Raw genomic sequence first — 21,456 nt, 5'->3', positions numbered from 1 at the left:
CTGAGCTGCGCCCTCCACAACTAAGACTGAAAGAACAACAACTTGAAGCTGAACAGAACCCTCCACAACTAAGATTGAAAGGATAACAATTTGACCATTGTTCCCCAATAAAGTCCTGTTCTCCTTCCCCAATAAAATCTTTAAAAAAAAAAAAAAAAAAAAAGAACCCCAGTGGATGTATGAAATGGCAGATTGTACTGAACCCTATATATACTATGTTTTTTTTTCTATGCATACATACCTATGATAGAGTTTAATTTATAAATTAGGCACAGTAAGTGATTACCAACAATAGCTAATAATAAAATAGAACAATTACAACATTATACTATAATAAAAATTATGTGAATGGCTTTGGCCCATTATTAAGTAAAAAAGCATTACTTGAAGCCCAATACCATTGACAGTTGAGTGACTAATGGGCAGGTAGCATATACAGTGTGGATATGCTGGACAAAGGTTGATCCACATCTTAAGCAAGACTGAGTGGGACAGCACAAGATTTTATCGCACTACTCAGAACAGCATGCAATTTAAAACTTATGAATTGTTCATTTCTGGAATTTTCCATTTAATATTTTGGGACCTCAGTTGACTGTGGGTAACTGAAACCATGGAAGGCGAAACTGTAGATGAGGGGGGAGTGCTGTTTAGGAGTTCCAATAAAAGAAAATGTTTACTGTGTACATTTTTTCTGCGTAACTTATTATTCACTTCTTTCTAGATTTTTACTGAAAATAATTTTGTTGTATAAGGGAGTGTTTAAAAAGTATCTGCTCTATGTGACAAATATAGTAGGCTTGCCATTAGTCAATAGACAGCATTTTTGCAACTCATATTCCATGCAAAGTGCTTTTTTAGTTTCTAATATGTATATATATATATATATATATATATATATATATATATCCAGTATACATCAGCAAAAAATAAGGTTACTATGAATAGAAAGAAATAAAAATCTCTCTTAAGTTTAAGCATATTGAAAAATGTTCAACCTCACTCACTGGGGGAAAAAAATGCAAATAAAACTATACTCTGATAACACTATTATATATTGAATTTGCAAAGATAAAAAAGTTTAATAAGGTATATGTTCAATGGTCAAGAGTATGGAAAACAGGCACTGTCATACATTGATGATCAGAATGCAAATTAAAACAACCTTGATAGAGAGAAATTAGGCAATGTCTTTCAAAATTAAAACTATTCATTCCTTTGATTCAGCAATTTCACTCCTATGTAAGGACTGACATATATTTAGCATATGTGGGAAATGATTCGTGTTATATAAAGAGGTTAATTTGAACACTGTTTATAATAACAAAACATTGGAAACAATATAAATGGCCTTACAGGGGCTAGTTACAGGGCTACTGGCTGCAAATTGCACTGGTGTTGGGGGGCAGAGGGTAAAATAAGGGTTCACATATACAATGATGGAAAGACTTACAAAGAACTATTAACTAGTTGGCTCTGAGGTAGAGCCTGGATGGGTTGAATGGATAAGGGAATGAGGATATGTAATTTTTACAGGCATCCTTTTGAACCTGTTTATAACAGTTCTGTTTTTTATTTTTTTTAAATCAATAAAAACTGAGAACAACAACAAAATTTCAGCCATCTTACATTCATTAAAACAAAAACAAGACCAAGAAACTGGGCCAATGATTTTTTTTTCATCTCTGAGGCAAAAATAATGGAATCGACCCTAAAACAATATTTCCAGTTTTTAAAAAGGGTACAAGAGCCCATCCTACCTGCACACACCATACAAACATTTCTCCACCATTTCCAACAATAACACAGTGGTCCTAGGAAAAATGAGATATTTATTTTTAAAATAAAAATAAACAACAACAAAAATAACACTAAGCTTTATCAGTTTTTATATGAATTGGTACAATTCATTACTAGGTATTAGTAGAGAAAGATTCTCTATTATTTTTATCTGAATAGAATGGCTTCTGGTTAAGGAGCTGGTTTTCGCAGTGTTGGGGGCATGGCCTTATATCAGAAGCAGGTATGATACAAGATGGGCAGATCAAAGGAGAGGGGAAAATTGGACCAAAAAAGATTGCTAGGAAAGACCATGATGAGAAGGAACTAAGGACATAGAGGGTCTAAAACTCTTTCGGTGGAAAGGCTTCTCATGTGGTTGTTAACTTTCAGGATATGAGTTTTTATTAACTTCTGAAAGAAAGACAGAATTTTATATTGTTTATTATTTTTGAAACTTTTCCTTTTTCTTTTCTCAAAGTTTTCCAGGGAAATCATGATTATACCAGTTGGTTAATGCTATAATAATATAATCACCACAAAAATCTCAGTGACATAGAACTTAATTAGTACCATAGTAGTCTTCAGGTTAGCTCGGGATCACCTGATCAAAGCTGGGCTCAGCTGGAATGGTTCTTCTTTGCTAGGCAGGCCATGCTCTTCTCAGAGGTATGGCAGAGGCACAAAGACACACCCAGTTGCACAAGTACTTTCCAAGCATCTCTTGTGTCTCATCTTCTGACTTCCTATTGACCAAAGTAAGTCACATAGCCAGGCCTAGACTCTAGAGGTAGAAAAATACACCCTACCCTGAGGCACAGTTTAGGACTGGGATGAAGGGAGGGTAGAAGAATTGTGGCCATATGCAATCTACTACAATCATCATCATATTGATATTTGTGTAGGATCTTAAATGTTTATTTGTGGTTTCCAGTGTATTTTTCATTTCATTTGATCCTCACAAGAGCTCTGTGGGGATATTATTTTTGCTTTCCACATTTTATAGAAGAGGAAACAGAATCAGAAAGGCAAAGTCGCTCACCTAAGATCACACAGTTAGTTTGCAGTATAAGGAGAATTTCTACCTTTTTACAAAAAGCAGTGGAAGGGGAAAGTGGTAGACTTTTCCTAGCTTTGGTCATAGTTGATCATTCTTTTTTCTTTGTTTACAGGTGAACAAAGGTGGAGGACAAAAAAAACACAGGCAGTTGAAGAAACCAGAGGTAAAACATACTGGGTTGAATAGGAGATTGTTTCTTTTTTGTTTACTAATGACCAACTATCTGTCTAAAATGGTATCTAGTCTTGCCTAGAATAGAAAGATAAAGTTCACCTCAAAATAATTGCTACATCATTACAAATACCGAGGAAGGGAGGAAAAAACGCCATATACACAAAAAAGCAGACTCAGCTAAAGAAGTTAAATCACGTTTTATAGATGAATAGGCCGTAGTAGTAATTACAAAAAATTTTTGAACATGTACTCCCAGTGTACGTGAATATATGCATTTAAAAATAAATAAGTAATTTTAAACACAAATAATATTTAAATAATTTTCACCATTAATCTTTAATGGAATAATGTCACTAAACACACTTCATTATTTTTGAAAATTTTCATTTGGTTCTAATGGCATATTAGCTAGAAGATACCTCGCAAAGTGCAACATACACAGTTAAACACATATGGAGAGGTTCATCATTAATGATATTAGGCGTAAATCTGTATTTCAAAGTCTTTTTTTCAAATTAAAGTTTATTGGGGTGACAATGGTTAGTAAAGTTACATAGGTTTCAAATGTTCAGTTCTGTAATACATCATTTATATACACATTGTGTGTTCACCACCCAGAGTCGGTTCTCCTTCCATCACCATATATTTGATCCCCTTTACCCTCATCTACCTCTCCCCTCCCCCTTACCCTCTGGTAACCAGTAAACTATTGTCTATGATAGATGAATGGATAAAGAAGATGTAGTATATACACACAATGGAATACTATTCTGCCATAAGAAAAGATGAAATAGTACCATTTGCGACAACATGGATAGATCTTGAGATTATTATGCTAAGTGAAATAAGTCAGACAGAAAAAGTCGAGAACCGTGTGAATTCACTGATATGTGGGATACAAAACTGAAAGCAACAGAGGAAGAAGACAAGCAAACAAAAATGGAGAGTTGATTTCTTGTGAAGAGACGAAGGTTGAGTGGTTGCGACCGCGTTGCTGACCTCGCAGAGCAGGCAGCTTCTTCACGTACAACCCGGGAGTAGAAGATTCAGAATCGAATCTCTTCTCCCTTCCCCCTTCGGGTTACAAATCACTTGAAATATATAAGTTAGTGGAACTTTGGTTGAGTGAGAGTTTTTTGATCTTCAGCTACATTTTTTTGGCTTTCTGAGGAACCTTATCATCAAAGACGATGGCCAGCAACGTTACCAACAAGACAGATCCTCGCTCCATGAACTCCCATGTAGTCATTGGAAATCTCAATACTCTTGTGGTCAAGAAACCTGAGGTGGAGGCAATCTTCTCAAAATATGGCAAAATGGTGGGTTGCTCTGTTCATAAGGGCTTTGCCTTTGTTCAGTATGTTAATGAGAGAAATGCCCGGGCTGCTGTGGCAGGAGAGGATGGCAGAATGATTGCTGGTCAGGTTTTAGATATTAATCTGGCTGCAGAGCCAAAAGTGAACCGAGGAAAAGTAGGTGTGAAACGACCTGCAGCGGAGATATATGTCTCCTCTTTTGACTTGGACTCTGACTTTCAACGGGATTATTAGGACAGGATGTACAGTTACCCAGCACGTGTCCTCCTCCTCCTCCTATTGCTCGGGCTGCAGTGCCCCCCAAACGCCAGCGTGTCTCAGGAAACACCTCACGGAGGGGCAAAAGTGGCTTCAATGCTAAGAGTGGACAGCGAGGATCTTCTTCCAAGTCTGGAAAGTTGAAAGGAGATGACCTTCAGACCATTAAGAAGGAATTGACCCACGTAAAACAAAAAGTGGATTCTCTACTGGAAAGCCCGGAAAAAATTGAAAAGGAACAGAGCAAACAAGGAGTAGAGATGAAGAATGACAAGTCAGAAGAGGAGCAGAGCAGCAGCTCCCTGAAGAAAGATGAGACTGATGTGAAGATGGAGTCTGAGGGGGGTGCAAGTGACTCTGCTGAGGAGGGGGACCTACTGGATGATGATGATAATGAAGATCGGGGGGATGACCCGCTGGAGTTGATCAAGGATGATGAAAAAGAGGCTGAGGACGGCGAGGATGACAGACAGTGCCAATGGCGAGGGTGACTCTTAAGCACACAGTGGGGTTTAGAAATCTTGTTCCATTATTTCTTTACCTAGGTGCTTGTCTAAGATCAAAATTTTCACCAGATCCTCTCCCCTAGTATCTTCAGCACATGCTCACTGTTACCCCATCCTTGCCCTTCCCACGTTCATTCATTCATACTGCCCTGCGCCTAGTCCCATTCTCACTTCCTTTGGCGCTCCCAGTAGTTATGTTAAGTCTTACCGTGTAATTTTTGCTTTTAATTTTGATACCTCTTTATGACTTAACAATAAAAAGGATGTATGGTTTTTATCAACTGTCTCCAAAATAATCTGTTGCTACGCAGGGAGTACAGTTCTTTCCATTCATACATGAGTTCAGTAGTTAGTTGCTTCCCTACCTGCAAAGGCATTCTCATTAGTTGAGTAGCACCTGAGAGCAGCTTTGTGTTAGAGGCATGTGTGTTATACCCCACATGAGCTGTGCTGTGTGGGGCTGTTCAACACAAATGTAACAATGTATTTTTGTGAAGGAGAGTTGGCATGTCAAATGCATCCTCTAGGAAAATAATTAGTGTAGTAGTCTTAAGATTTGTTTTCTAAAGTTGATACTGTGGGTTACTTTTGTGAACAGCCTGATGTTTGGGACCTTTTTTCTCAAAATAAACACGTCCTTATTAAACCAGGGGGGGAAAAATGGATAGTCAAATAGTCTTTTTAATACTACTGATTGGGGCACAGGGCTGGCTTCCTCTCATATCTGATCAGTATTTCATTGTTTTTAAGCCCATGATGTGGCTGATGAACAGCTTCTATTGGGGTTAGAAGTGTAGACTGTCATTTTCTTATTCATTGGCATTGCATTTTGGCATTATTTCCCATCCAGCATTAATTTCACTATACAAATCCCTAAACCACTTGTCCACTTGTGAAGGTTACATTAGCTAAAACTAGATCATATAATCCATAATGTTCCTTGACCAGGCACATGCATATGATCCTTTATTCTAAAACAAAACCCTCTCTTGACCCCATAACCCCCTCTAATTATCACCCCATTTCTCTGTGCCCCTTTACATCTAAACTCTCAAAAATTTCCTATGCTCAATTTCTCTTTTTCCATTCTCTCTTGAACCCAGCCAGGCTTGAGTTCCCACCATTCCACCAAAATTACATTTGTCAAGGTCATCATCTTACTGGAGAAGCATTAGACACAGCTGCTGATCGCTCCTTCCTTTTCTTTGCCCATGCCACTGTTTCTGGTTTTTTGTCTTGTACTTCACTGGCCACATCTTCTCATCTGCTTTACTAATTCTTCAACATCTGCCCAAATTCTAAATGTTGGAGGGTTCACACCCTCCAAGCGCTTTATATTTCATTCAGAGAAGCCAAAGGTTTTACAATCGTCTAAGAAGTCCGCCATGATCGATCGCCTGCCCCTCCAATACTCAAACCTCATCTCCTATTCCCTCCAGCCACTCACTCCCCTCCAGCCACACCAGTCCCTCAGACCAAAAGCTTACCACACATAAGCGTCTGCAGCCAGCTTTTTCCCGGGCTGTTTCCTCTGACCATGACACTTCACCTCTAGATATCTGCACGGCCTGCTCACTCCCCTTCAGGTTACTGCTCCAAAGTAAACTTCTTCCCAAAGTCTTTCTTCCCTGACAGCCCTATACAAAATAGCAATCCTTCCCCCTCTCTCCACAATCTCTGTCTCTCTCACCCTGCATAGTGTTTGTCACCTTATGTCATAGTATGTATTTATTTTTTTATTCATTTTTTTCTATCTTCTCCTATTAGAAATGTAAGCTCTATGACTTTCTGCTATTCACAGTTGTATCCCCAGGAGATAGAACAGTGCCTTACACATAGTAGGCTGTCAATAAATATTGAATGAATATGCTGTGAGCGCAGGCACAAGTGCCAACCCATGTTTAAATATTAGTAAAGATTACTTTCTTTTTACATTTTCAATAAAACATATAAATTAATATAATTTATATTATTTTACCCACTGAGTTACCTTTACACTCCCAGAGTATATGTAACCCACTTTGAAAATTATTGGCCAACAAGAATGGTTTTTAGTCTATGAGGAGAATAAGAATCCTTACGGAGCTTGTTTAAAGTAGAATCCAAGTTCTTCTCTCAGAGATTCTAATGCAGAGGTTTGTTATTTGGGTCCAAGAATCTGCATTTATAAGATGATGCACCTCAGGTGATTTTGATGCAGATGGTCTAGAGCCATAATTGGGACTATCCGATTCACGTATTGGTAGTCTCCTTTTTCAGCGTCTAATTCCAGGCTCAAGAAAAATGGAAAAAAATGTCTATAGTATGCCTCAATCAGCTCACACACAGAATGATTTTGGTCTCATGCTCCCTAGCCAAGTTGTTCTCAAGGCTTTGGATTACGAAAACTACATCTAGATATCTAGTCTATATCAGTCAGTATTGGCTAGGTGATGCAGCAATAAAACCAATCCCAAACTCTCAAAGATACAACAAAAGTTAATTTTTGCTCATGCAAAGTCCACTATGAGACTGGGCGACTCTCGAGGGAAACTGTCCTCCATGTGTTGGCCCAGCATCCTAGGCTGCTTTGATTCTATGGTATCTCTGCAACATATGTTTCAGTGGATGCCAGAAGCTCACCCAACCAGGGTGGGGAACAGCATTGGAAAAGTCATAAATCAAAACCTTGCCAGGTCAGTAACTGAGAGAAACTCAGGTGTCTCTCACACCACTGTTTGCTAGTTCCCAAGACTGCTGCTGCGGTGGTTGTTGTTGTTGTTGTTGTTGGAAGTTAGGAAGCCTTCTGATACTGCAAACTGCAAGCTGCATACAAGTTCCCAAAGATATTAAAATGATGACAATTCACCAACAAAAGAAGTCTCTACTGTCCATCGAGGCAAGTTCTGATCTCTTACTCTGAAACAATCCATCCTGAAAAACAGTCCTGAAACAGCAAATCTTCTGAATAGCAATCTCCTGATACAGCAATCAATCAATCAATCCCCCTGAGGTCTGTTTTATATATCTTTTTAGATGCACCCCAGAGCCAAGTTTTTGTATTCCTGCCTCCCCCTCTGGGAATGGCCAGTTCGGGGAGGGTCCGGCAGTTACTGATATGAATGCTGCCCATCTGGCTGAAGGGCCAATTCATCCAGATAAGCAACATCTACTGTTCTCGCTTGGGACCATCAGCCCAAGGTCTTCCAAAGCCTGGCAACGTGCCTGTCACATCATCCTGATATAACTTAGCTACTTCTTCACTTCGTCTGCTGATGTGGGTGAAACAGACAGAACAAAGAGGGAATTCTCTCAACCCCTGATCAAGAATTTCTTTAACCCTAAGCTCACCGTCACCTTACAGCACAGACAGGACAACAAACATCATCTCATATCTCCCTTGCTCGGGAGAATGAGACCAAAGGGGGAATTTACTCAATCCCTGATCATAGCACAGAAATTACCTCACATACAGGAACAGACAAAAGGTAATAGACAAAAGTTCACATCAACCAATGAAGGCAAATTTTCCTCAACATCTACCCTACACCATGGCAAGTTACTACTATGTCCAACCTCAAGAAGGAAATGTTCTCATTTGCCTGGAAGCAGAGTAAAATAAGATTTTCATAAATAGTACTCCTATTTACAGCAAAGATAAGCATTAAAAAATACTTAGATCTACCACCCCACCTTATACCATCAACTACACACATAATAGTGGTTATTATTTTAGTTTATGTTATTGTGGAAGGGAAGAAATTGACAAAGTTAAATCAGTGACGACTTAAATAATTTTGCTTCTCATTAATCTTAATAGCTTCTCCATACAGTGGAAAGATGCATGTACATAAGTGCATGAAGCATAGTTTATTTCTGTCTTCAGGCAAAGACTGGTATACAAACGCATTTGCAAACCCTTTTAATAACAGCCTCAAAGCTCATCAGCTCACTGATCTAGACACTGAGGACCCATAGACACGTGTGACGTGCCCAGTCCCTCTCGCGTTAAAGCCTATTGTCATCATATTTCACACAGTGTAAAAATAAACCTTCATTTTACTGGCCACAGCAAGTGTCCCCCAATAATTTCTATCTCTCTTTTGATTATTATCAGCAGCCACCGTGTTGGTGTTAGTTATTACCATCGACTTGAAGTTTAAAATGATAATATTATCATAAAATTATTCCAATTTACAATAAGAAATTGTAGGAATAGGAAACTGATTAATTTCTAAAGCAATCTTCTCCACAATGCTTTGATTACATCTTTTCCTATCACCTCCTCAACCTTGTTTCAACAGTTTCGCTCCCTGTCTCTTAAAGTTTCAATCTTTCCCATTCTTCTAGATTCCTGACTTTTGCCTATAATCATGATGACATCTCTTCTATCCTAACAACAAAAATCTCTCTTTACTCTGTGATCCTTTATGCCACAATCCCAACCCTTTTTTCTCCTTCAAAGCCTAACACTTAATCCTTTCTCTTTCATTTTCTCAATGAAAACATAACATTGTTTTTCATTTAATTATTTTTTTATCAAATTAAGTCATGTATATAGGTTACAAAGGCAAATAATACCATAAGGCTTAAAACCATAATGATATTGAAAATGATTAACAATTGGTTGGGCATGAATACTGACCAGTCAGATAAGATCATCAACCAATTATCCTTGCTTATAACATAAAACACCCCGATCACATCCCTCCTCACCCCTGGTTCTCTCTGTCCAGTGACAACCATTTTCAAATCTTTGCTGTTTCTTTTACTATTTACATCAGATTCCTTAATAACATGTTCATACAACCATTTCTTTTAACCAATCCCTTGTTGCTTAGCCACTCCATCTTCTTCAGAGGTGATAGGTGTCCCAATTCCTAAGCTTTTCTGGGAGTTCTGTGGGGTGAATTTGCCTTACTCTTATGGCCTTCCCGCATTATGCTTGGGTTTCAGTTCCTTCTGGTCTGATAAATTCCTACCACCAGCCATTCTGCTTTCCAGCTTCCAACATTTTGATAACATCTGGAGTCTCGAGTCCTCTCCCCACTCTCTTTGGCCTCATGGGTTATGTCTTTTTTAAAAAATTATTTTACTCTCATTTTATTGGTGCTTGCAGCGAAACCAGAGATTGCTTTTTTCTCCAAGCCTGTGTTGAGTCTTCCATGTCTAAGCGCAAGACCAATGAAAAGGGTTAACCTATACTCTGTTTCCATTTCTTCCCTTCCATTCTGGCCTCAACTCACCAATGTCTGCTTTCTGCCTCTAACACTCAGCTAAAACTACTTCTTCAAAGGATCCTGATGAACTTTGCTCATCAAATTCAGTGGCCTTTTTTCAGTCTTCATATTCTGAAGCTTTCTGCAGCATAATACACACTAAGCAAGGGAAGCGAAGTCTCTTTTGCTTGTTCTGTATCTTCAGCTCCTTAAATGTAAATTTTCCTACATGTTCTGTCTTTGCTGGGGTTCTTTTTGTTGTTTTTTTTGTTTTTTGTTTTTTTCACCATTCATTCATGAATACCAGGGCCACCATGTCCCTGAAGCAAGTCTGAGCTGGGAGGGAAGGAGAAGCTTTCAACTAAAATGAAGATTTGAGTTTCAATGATTATACAGGGCAGGACATTGTAATTGTTATATGACTGTTTCTGGGACTAAAAGTCCTTTAATTTTTTTTTGTTTTTGCCCCAATCTAAGAGGGATTGAAAAGCTATGACACTTGCCCAAGTTTCTATCCAAAGATCATGGGAAAATGAGATCTCAGAAAGGATTTAAGGGGATAAAGGAAGGGAAGAATCAAGTTGTTTTATCCTTGCACCCAACTGAAATATCGCTCTTTCAATATAAGGGTGATAGATAAAAGGGTGATAGTCTCTGCTGTCAGGGTACTTACAGTCTTGTCAGTAGAAAATACAGAAGATAAGTAATTACAAAATTTCAAATTTAGTAAGTGGTACATGAAACCATGAAAGGTATGTAACTGGTAGATTTCATTCTAGATCAGTGTGTCAAAAGCCATTGTAGTGAATGACCAATTTGTCCAATTTTCTTGCTTCTATGCCTATTTAATAAAATTTATTGAAAAGTACATTGGATAGAATGACTTTCACCACTTTTGCAAATTTTTGCATGGCTTTAACTGACTGGTTTTTATTTGTCTTCATAATAGCACTTAAAGATTGTTCAGTTTGTTTCTGCCCCAGCTGTTACTGCAGCTGGAGGGCACTAAGAAGACAGGTGGGTTCTCATTGCTGGGTGTTGGGGAGACTAGAGGACAGAATGCCTATCCTCCAGAGGGGGTCACTACTGTGTTTCCCCGAAAATAAGACCCAGCCAGACCATCAGCTCTAATGCATCTTTTGAAGCAAAAATTAATATAAGACCCAGTATTATATTATATTATATTATATTATATTATATTATATTATATTATATTATATTATATTATATTATATTATATGCCCAGTCTTATAGTAAGACCAGGTCTTACATTAATTTTTGCTCCAAAGATGCATTAGAGCTGATGGTCCGGCTAGGTCTTGTTTTCGAGGAAACCCCGTAGAATACACAGAGAGCGCTGCCTTTCCACAACAGACTTTTGACCCAATTGGCCTGTTCCCAGCCCACATCGTATTTCTCTGGATCCCTACAGATCTACTTGGCCTCCTTCCTGTCTGATCCAGTCTCCAGAAAGATCTTCCTCAAATGCAAAATTGCTTCCCTGCTCACAGTCCCTCAGCGGCTCCCTCTGGTCCTGCTCCCTTATCCCCACCAGGTCTCACTCTATTCTCCAGGCTCAAGCCTGCCGTTCTCTTTCTCACCACAGTCCTGTCTGGAGTGCCTACCCACCACCCTCAGGGCCCTCAGAACTCAGCCAGACATCAGCTGTTCCTGGCAATGTTCCCACGTGTCCTAGTCAGTGAGGGCCCAGAACACTGTCCTACCGGCACGCTGGCCCTAAGTGTCAGAGAAGCGTCAGTCAGGCTTGCCTGTCTCCTTTCAGCTCAGTGTGCGCATCAGGACTGGGGCTTTGACTCCTCTGGTCCTGGCCAAGGCCACTGCCTGGCACACAGTGATGCTTCCCAACTCATGGATTGAATTAATTGATAAATAAGCTAATGATCTGTCTTCCAAGCTTCACATTTCCCTTTCCCACATAACATCTCCAAATGCACGGCCTTCAGGAACCTCAGACTCAGCAGGTCCCAAATCAAATTCATAATGCCCTGCTCTACCTTAGTATCTATTTTGATTAATGGCATTATACTTTATACATCCTTACTATCATTCAACCTCAAAGCCTAGGTCCCACCCTCAACTCCTACATGGAATGAATTGTCCAATCCTATTGCTTTTACTTGCTCAAATGTCTTTCCAAACCATTCTCATGCTCCACCCCTGCCGCTCTTCCTCCCCAGGTGCCTGACCAATGGCTACCCCATTTGAAGCACACATACCCCCTGCATGCCCATCAGTTGGGATGGCTCATAGTCCCTAAGCACATCTGCACCATCCCTCCTGCATTTTGTTAGCAGCAGCCCTGTGCTAGCACCTGTCCTGCCTCCCCTTGCTCAGATGCTTCCACCTCCATGAGGCCTTTTTATATCCCCCTCGAAAGATTTATTCTCTCCCACTCAGGACCTCAAAGAGCACCGTGTCATATTTGTACTACTGTTACGTCACTTACCACAGTCTGCCTTGTACCCCAGTTATCGTGTGCATTTCTATCGTATCGCCTAGATACCAAGCCCTTAGACAACACAGCCCGTGTCACGGCCATCTTAGCAGGATTGTACACACAGGAGGATTTTAACAAATAGTTTTGCAATTATTCATAGAATTAATCATTTTTAATCATTAAGTCACTCCATGAGACTCTATTTAGCACCAAATCTGTTACTCTTCAACGTGACTCATGAGACTCACTGACTTCTTCAAAGGCAGAATTTTATGCTGGCTTTGAATAATAATAGCTCCCACTGATTTCATGCCTAGTACCTGCCAAGCATATTAAGACTCATCTTTGCAATAACCTTGCAAAAGAGAATATGGTATCCCCATTTTACAAATGCGGAAACAAATGTTCATGAGGATAAGTAACCTGCCCAAGACCATACGCATATAACTGTCAGTGTATACACTGAGACTCGGTGCCAGGTTAATCCAATTCTAAAAACAACCAGACCACATCCCGCTCATCTGTACCATGGGCTAGGTGAGCCTGTCTTGTTCCTTTCCATCACTTATTCATCTTCAAAAAGATCTTAGCTTTTTGCTAAGTTAATATTTATTTTGTGTTTTATAGGTCCCTTTGTCATCAGACGTGCCTCACGAGGATCTGGTGGACGAAAAGTGCTTAACTGAAAAATACACACATCTCTCCTGCCATAAGGTCTTCTGCCAACCATGGCAGAAATGCATCGATGGGACTTGCATTTGTAAACTCCCTTATCAGTGCCCAAAGAATGGCACTGCCGTGTGTTCAACTAACGGGAAAAGCTACTTGACTTACTGTCAGCAAAAGAGTTTAGAATGTCTTCGTCCAGAGGCAAAGTTTTTACATAATGGAACATGTATACCTGGAGGTACGAAAAGCCTAGTTTATGACATAAGAAGGAAATTGTCTGCCATACTTCCTATTAGAAAATACTTTTCCCATAAAATGTCATGATGACAACTCAAAATCCTTCTCTAGATTCTCAGTAGTAATTGGGATGATAACTAAAAACATCAGGAGTCACCAGAATGTAGTCAGACCATGGGTCCAGGGCCCAAGGACCTGAGGCCAGTCCTCCCCTCCATGCTCACGCCATGCTTTGTCACTCAGCTTTTCAAAATTGTCCCCACCCTAACTTCTATTTAGCTAAAGGGTCATTGAGTTTGTTCAGAACCCAGTGAAAAAGTCTTTACATGAAATTGATACTGATATGGAGCCTCTCTCTGGACCTCTAACCTCAATAATTTCTTCCAGCATTCATGCAACCAGCCTCGACCCCTCTCCCTAGCCTCGACCCCACTGGCCCTGATCTAAGGGGAGCTCAGGCCACTGCTGACCTAGGACGTACTCCAACCTAGCAAACTTGGCACATCAGATCTGAGACCTTGTCTACACTCCATCCATATGCGTAATGTAGTGAGGAGGCTGGGAAGCTAACATGTGGATCAGCAGAGTGGTTCTCACTGTCAGTCAGATTTCGTTGCAAGCCCCTCCAAGCACCACCTTGGTTATGGACCTCTCTGGGCCCCAGTTTCCACATCTATAAGATATGAGTAACAGTAACTCTTAACTCATTAAGTCTCTTGTGGAAATGAAATAAAATGATATACGTAAAGCCCTTCACACAGTTTTGTGCTTGTGAAATTTTAGCTAGGACAGCAAGCCTCCAGTTTGTTGTCTTCCGATATCCATTATCACAGGCTCTCAATGAATTTACAGAGGATAGCTTAAAATATTCTTTTTAAAGACACCATGATATACACCAGCTCACAGTAGCCTGAATATGTGTGTGATGCTGAGTTAAGATGCTGAGGTACTGTGGAAAAGGAGAAAGAAAGCTCCCTATTTGAGCTCATCTCTATTACCTGCTGCAGAGGAGGAAAAGCAATAGTGAAGATGATTTTTGTCAGTGTCAGACTTTTGTTCTCTTGAAACTTAAATGCCTTAATATATGATAATACACAAACACTTCTTACATTTTCATTATTTGTTTGGCTTGGCTTTAGAGTGAGATTTATAGAGCAGGCTCCGATTCCCGACTTCACCACTTGAGCGAGTAACTTGACCTCCTTTATAAAAATGGAGGAAGTTAGGTTCCATGTGTGTAAAAATGGGGATAAATATCGGCCTCGTCTTCATAAGGTTGGTGCAAAGATTTTATGATATTCTGTATAACTAGGTGGCACAGCCACTGACACATAATAAGCCCTCACAAAATAATTGCTTACCGTTACTCTGCATGGTGTTTCAAGCTAATCTGAAATTATGTATTTTATTATTTTAAAGGCTTTTAATCAAGACAAGGAAAGTGAATGCCTAAATATTGCTCATTCTTTTGGTTTTATTTTAGGACATTTTAATGTTTCCTTGAAGTATGGAAATAGAGAATCAGAGGGAATTGTTCAAGTAAAACTTGTAGACCAAGATAAGAAAATGTTCATATGTAAAAGCAGCTGGAGCATCACACAGGCCAATGTGGCCTGCCGTGACCTCGGATTTCAACAGTGAGTGCCTGTGTAGGGGGGTTTTCCCAGGATTGAATTTATTGTGTCAACTATTTGTTTTTTGATTACCTAATCTTTCTGTGCCTCCATTTCCTTATAGGTAACCTGAGAATATTAACTGCCTGCCTCATAGCATTGTTACGAGGATTAAATGTACTCATTGACTAGTGCTTAGAACACTGCTGAGCACAGAGCAGCCAAGTTTGTTCAAGTACCTGGATACAAATTCTTTGCTGATTAGAACTGCAAATACTGTCTCTTTCTATTCATCTATAATTATGTCCACTTTTTCATAACTAATATTATTTATGTATGCCTTTTCATTTTTTCTTGATCAACTTTGCATAGATTTGTCTATTTGATTAGTGTTTTTGATTTTTATATTTGTAAATTATCTCTTGCTTCCTTATTTTCAATTTCATTAACCTTTGATGTTATCTTTGGCTCTCTCCCTTCTTTTCTCTATTGTATTTTTTCTAATTCTTTGAGGTAAATGTTTAACTCATCAATTTTCAATTTTTCTTTCTTTTTCTAATATAAGCATTTAGGATACAAATTTCCCCCAGCTAATGCTTCATCTGCATGCCATAAGCCTCCATAAGTGATATTTTATTATTGTTCCGTTCAAAATATTTCCTAATTTTCAATATAATTTCCTCTTTGATCCATACATAATTTAGAAGTTGTCTTTGTTAGTTAGTTTTGGTTTTTGCTATTTTAATTAATATGTTAGTTTTCTTTTGGTTAATTTTTTGTTATTGATTTTCTATTTAATTGTATTATAGTCGAAGAATGTCTCTATATGATGACAATTGTTTAAATATTTGTTGAGTCTTGCTTTGTGCTGCGTATATTTTAAATGCTTCATGTGTAGGGTTCTATATAATAGGTATGTTATTTATTAGAATAAGCAAGCTTGCAAACTGCCTTGTTCAAATCTTTTCCCATTTATTTACTTGCAAGCTTTCTGTGTTTTTATTTTTTAAGTAGTTCCCTTACAAACAGCATATATCTAGATTTAAAAAAAAAACAATATAACAATCACTGTCTGAAAAGTGTAGTCCATTTACACTACTGTGATTATTTACATTGTTGAGTTTATTTTTCCTATCTTACTTTGTGCTTATTATATACCCTGGTTTTTCTATGCTCTTGTTTCTTCCTTTTCTAACTTCTATTAGGTTAATAAAGTTGTTGTTCTTTTAATCTCCCCTGCTCCTTTCCTCTTCTATGTGGTTTGAAATTATACATTCTATTTTTATTCCTTTTGTGGCTATCTTTACATTTATACCATAAATCCTTGATTTAGCAAGTCCTCACCTTCTGCAAGAATAATACAAAGAATGTCATTACCCTATCAAGTTTCCAGTACTTAGTTCCATCTTATTTTAATATATGCTTGAAATTAATTATTATCATCATATAATATGCAATTATGATTACTGTTGTTCAGTGAATGCTTACTCAGATTTACTTGTTTACCAACTTCATGGGTTTTGTTACTTCTTGCATCTCACTCCACAATTCTGGATTTAATTTTCTTCTTCCTAAACCACATCTGCTAGTGTTCATTAATGAGAGTCTGTTATCATTAAATTGAGCTACAGGGTAATTATGATTTTCAATAGTTTGTGACGTACAGCCTAATGATAAACTCTCTCAGTCTTTGATCTTTCAGTATTTTGCCCTTATCATATTTTGCATAAGCTCATGGACAGACTTTTCTGATTTGAGCCAGTAGGTATTTCCCTTACCTCCTTAAGAGCTCATTGTGGGCTTTTATTATATCTTATCTCATATTTTTGGATAGTTTTAGGTTGAGAGGTTTTTCAGATGATTCACCTGTCAGATTTCCTGAAATGGTTCTCATTTGTTCTTATATTTTGATGCTGTTTGGCACAGTTTCATGACTACTATGTCCTCAATATGGATCTGAAATAATTAAAAATACCCTCCTTGTTCTCGTTAATTGTTCTCTTTTTGCCTTTTATCCTAATTTAGCTGAGATTTATATTTCCATTACTGCTTTATTTTTGTTTACATTTACCTGATGTACCCATATCTTTGCTCAACTTTATATTTTTAATCCACTTTTCTCATTTGGTTCTAAAGAGAAGCAGGGAGCAAGTAAATGTCCTGGCAGAATAGCTCATGGTAACTCATCACATCTAGGATATTGGGTCATTGATGTAGCCTCTTGCCCACACAAATTAAGAAGTCCAAGCAATGGTGTACAGATGCCAAATTATCACCTTACTACTGTCAAGGATTAATTAGGGATGTCGCTAAATGTAAAAGCAAAATGGACCTCCTGGAATTTAACCAACTTAATCTCCCAAATCCTAAGCAACAATGGGGCCAACCTGGTAAGGCTTACAGCATGGGGCAGGCGGAAAGATCCCCCCCCCCACATACACACACACACCTCTCCTCCTCTCCAAAAATAATCCACTCTCTTTCCTGGAAAGAAGAGGAATTAAAAAATGGAGAGAGGCCAAGAATGACACATGTCAAGTTGGAAGGAAACATCAGGAGAGGAAGAAAAAGCAATCCTCCCTAACAAGAAACAGAGGAGAGGAAACCAATATTTGATAAGTGCTTCCCTTGTTTAGAACTTTGGCTAGTCAGTTTAAATTGACTGTGAATTTTTACAAACCTTGGTGAGATAGTTATATTCCCTTTTTACAGGTAAGGATATTAAGACTCAGAGAATCAAGCATCTTGCCCTATCTAATAAGAGGAAATTAACTCTATTCCCTTACCTCTACAGTGAGGTTACAAATGCAAAGTACTAATTATTCTACTCTAATGCTTCATTTATTCTGTTTGCAGAGGTGCTCAAGATACTCAAGGAAGGTTTCATTTACCTGAAGATTTCCATACAAATTCTACTGATTTCCATATAAATACCACTGAATGTCTGCATGTGCAGTGTCGAGGCTCAGAGACCACTTTGGCTGAATGTACTTTTTCTAAGAGAATAAATGAAAATTACCAGGGTTTAGCGAGTGTAGTGTGTTACACACAGAATGCAGGTTTGTAGAGTACTTGCCTGATGTTTTCCCTTCCTTCAAGTTTGTTTACTTCACACTAAGTCTGTAGTAAACAAACAAATAATGGATACCCACTTGCCAGTCACAGAGGCAAAATCATGTATTGAGGTTTAGAGCCTAAATTAGTGTTCTTCCCCAATTATACCTCTTTGCCATTCAAAAATTAACTCTATCTAGCTTCCTATATGGGAAGCAAAGTTGCTTCACTACTCTTTGCTTTCTTGAACATCTGGATTAATGTTACTATGGCAAACACAAGTCAATCAAACATCAGAAGAAACCTCAGTATCTCCTTTGAGACGTCCAGCCTATATATACATTGCTTTAAAATATTTAAGCGACCACATGGATGCCTCAGTTTCCATTGGAACATTTTAGCCATATATATGGTGTTAAACGTCAAAGCCGTTTATGGTGCTAACAAATGTGCCATCAAAATGTAAACGACACTGCCCAAGTAAATCTTGGTGTGGGGGTGGGGATTAACCTGTCAGCAGGGGAGGAATGGATGAGCTGACAGTGTTTGCCAGTGTCAGCAGGGGCGCCTGATTCCTGAGCCCCCTCCCCCAATCCCAGCAAGTACAGACCTCCACAAATACATACATTTTCAGAAATAAAGAAAGGGCCTCCATAAGCCAGTTTGGACATTTTTTTCCCCTTATGAACCTTAGATACTACGTTGATGCTACCCATGCATTTTCTATCCATTTTTATTTTATGCCCGACTTTATCTTAATGTCCCCATTATGCCAAAAATGTGATTAAAATGTCACCCACAACTCCATAAATTTCACAAAGATAATTCCTACTTTACAGTTTCTCCAACAAAGGACTCCTTTCAGTGTGTGAATGGAAAATACATTCCTCAGAGGAGGGCCTGCGATGGTGTCAATGATTGTGGAGACCAGAGTGATGAGCTGTGCTGTAAAGGTAGACAGAAACCCAGCCTTGAAATCCCCATGCATTTGCTGACTATAACAGTGGAAACAACTTTACCATTGACTTTAAGATTCCATCTCATTCAGTTTTAAGAAAGAAACAAAAACAAAAACCCTCTTCTATTTATGTTTGCATAGGGTGCCAAGCCGAGAGTTTCCTTTGTAAATCTGGCGTTTGTATTCCAAACCAGTATAAGTGCAATGGTGAGGTGGACTGCATTACAGGAGACGACGAAATTGGCTGTGAAGGTAATTTCATTTTGTGATTACTTTTTCTCATTCGATCCAGGGGCTCTGAAACTTTGTTTAGGCAAATTGTGATTGTCAGTGACCATAGGAGGGTCAAGCAGTAAGAGTACTATTGAGTGGGCTTTTGAAGAACTATAAAATGTTCTTCTCTTGTATCTTTATTTATTAAATATTTCTTTTGTTTTTCAGAACTCTTTATTAGAAAAGTTCCCACATAACAGAAATAGATATGTACTCATCTCCCAGCTTCAACAATCATTAATATTTTGCCAGTCTTGTTCGACATGTTTATTGTTTGAGTATTTTAAAGCAAATTTCAGATATCACATAACTTTACCTATATATATATATCTCTAAAGATAACACTTTATATATACAACTATCATCTCATTAGTACACCTAAAAATAATAATTCCATAATAACAGCCCATGGTCACATTTTCCCAATGGTCTCAAAAATGTCTTTTTAGAATTAATGTTTCTGAATTAGGATCCAAAAGAATCTAACATTGTGTTCGGTTATTAAGTTTTTGAAGTCTTTTATTCTTTAAGAGTTACCTACCCATTCACCCCCAATTTTTTTATTTTATTTTATTTTATTTACATGCCATTGATTTTTCTAGAGAAACTGGGTCATTTGCCTACAGGACGTTACTTATTCTGGATTAGGTGTAAAGTTCAATGTTTCAGGCAAGAATTCTTGATGGGTGGTGCTGTGTAATTCCTATTACATATAATGTCTTGTCTGATTATCCCACTTCTAGTGATGCTAAGATGGATCACAGATCAGCTTGATAATTCCTTTAAAACAGTTACCCCACAACCTTTCACCTTAATGGTTTTTAGCAGACTTAGTGGTTGTGTTGCTTAGATCCAATTTATCAATAGGGACTATAAAGTGGCCATTTCTATTCAACATTCTTTCTACAGTTATTAAATTTTATAGAGTTTTTCCTTCATCAACTATTTTGTTTCCATGAAATACAGTTCATAACAGAAAGGCAGAATCATGTTTAATTCTTTCCATTTACATACCTAGTTTCAAAGCAATGAGTTGATGGTCTTTGCTTTCTGGTGCTCATTGAAAAACCTCCAATGTGAAAAATATTTACTAGGTACCTACTCTGTGCCACACAAATTGACTTCGTGCTCCCATCGATGTTTCTAGAGGAAAAATAATTCTCTAAATTGTTATATTCATTCATTTACTCAACGAATATTGATTAAGTTCTTCCTAAATGATGTGTGCCAGGCCCTGTTCTGGGCTCTGGGGTTACAATAGTTAATAACATTTAAAAAGTCCCTGTCCCTTCATAGATCTTACATTCTAGTAAAAAAAAATATCTAGTAAAAAAAAGCACGAAGAAGAAAAATAAAGCAAGGAAGACAGATCTAAAATGTCAAGGGTGAGTTCTAAAATTTTAGATAAGGTGGCCTGGGAAGACTCACTCACTGAGGTTACTTTTAGATAAAGAGCTGAAGCAAATGATGGAGCCAGCCGTGCAGATATCTGTGAAGAGCGTTCTGGGCAGAGGCAATAACCAGTGCCATATTCCTAACACAGGAACATTCTAGTATGTTGAAGGAACAAGCAGTCAGGAGGCTAGTGTGGCAGATGTTGCAGGTGGTGGCAGTGAGAGATTAGACAAACAGTAGGAGAGGCCAGAGAGTGGGTGGGTGGGGGAGATCAGGCCTGTTAGTGAGTGAAGTGGGGACTTCGAGGAGCGACACGATCTGACTTACATTTAAATCAAGATACCCTGGCAGCTGGGTGGGAAAGAGTCTGTACAAGAGTCCAGGGAGATGCAAGGAGACAGGTGAGGAAGCCACTGCAATAATCCAGGGAAGAGACAATAGTGACTAGGAAAAGTGGGCGGGAATGGAAGAGATGAGAAGCAGTGAGATTCTGGGTCGATTTTGAAGC

General features: G+C 38.5%; 1 protein-coding gene and 1 pseudogene across 1 annotated transcript in view; both read left to right on the top strand.

Moving 5' to 3' along the window:
* CFI (complement factor I) overlaps positions 1-21,456 on the top strand; it is a 46,975-nt gene that overhangs the window by 7,625 nt on the left and 17,894 nt on the right. Inside the window, exons 3-8 of the mRNA XM_019741902.3 lie at positions 2,952-3,002; positions 13,377-13,656; positions 15,139-15,292; positions 18,125-18,327; positions 19,162-19,275; positions 19,422-19,532. Coding sequence (XP_019597461.2) covers positions 2,952-3,002; positions 13,377-13,656; positions 15,139-15,292; positions 18,125-18,327; positions 19,162-19,275; positions 19,422-19,532 — 913 coding nt within the window. The remainder of the gene's footprint in view (positions 1-2,951; positions 3,003-13,376; positions 13,657-15,138; positions 15,293-18,124; positions 18,328-19,161; positions 19,276-19,421; positions 19,533-21,456) is intronic.
* On the top strand, positions 4,191-5,707 carry LOC109452737 (heterogeneous nuclear ribonucleoproteins C1/C2 pseudogene; annotated as a pseudogene).

The sequence above is a fragment of the Rhinolophus sinicus genome, chromosome 1 (genome assembly GCF_057876585.1).
Source record: "Rhinolophus sinicus isolate RSI-liver-muscle chromosome 1, RSI-T2T, whole genome shotgun sequence".
Taxonomy (NCBI): Eukaryota; Metazoa; Chordata; class Mammalia; order Chiroptera; family Rhinolophidae; genus Rhinolophus; species Rhinolophus sinicus.
The sequence above is the reverse complement of the archived record's forward strand: the minus strand, read 5'-3'. Positions and strand labels throughout refer to the sequence as shown.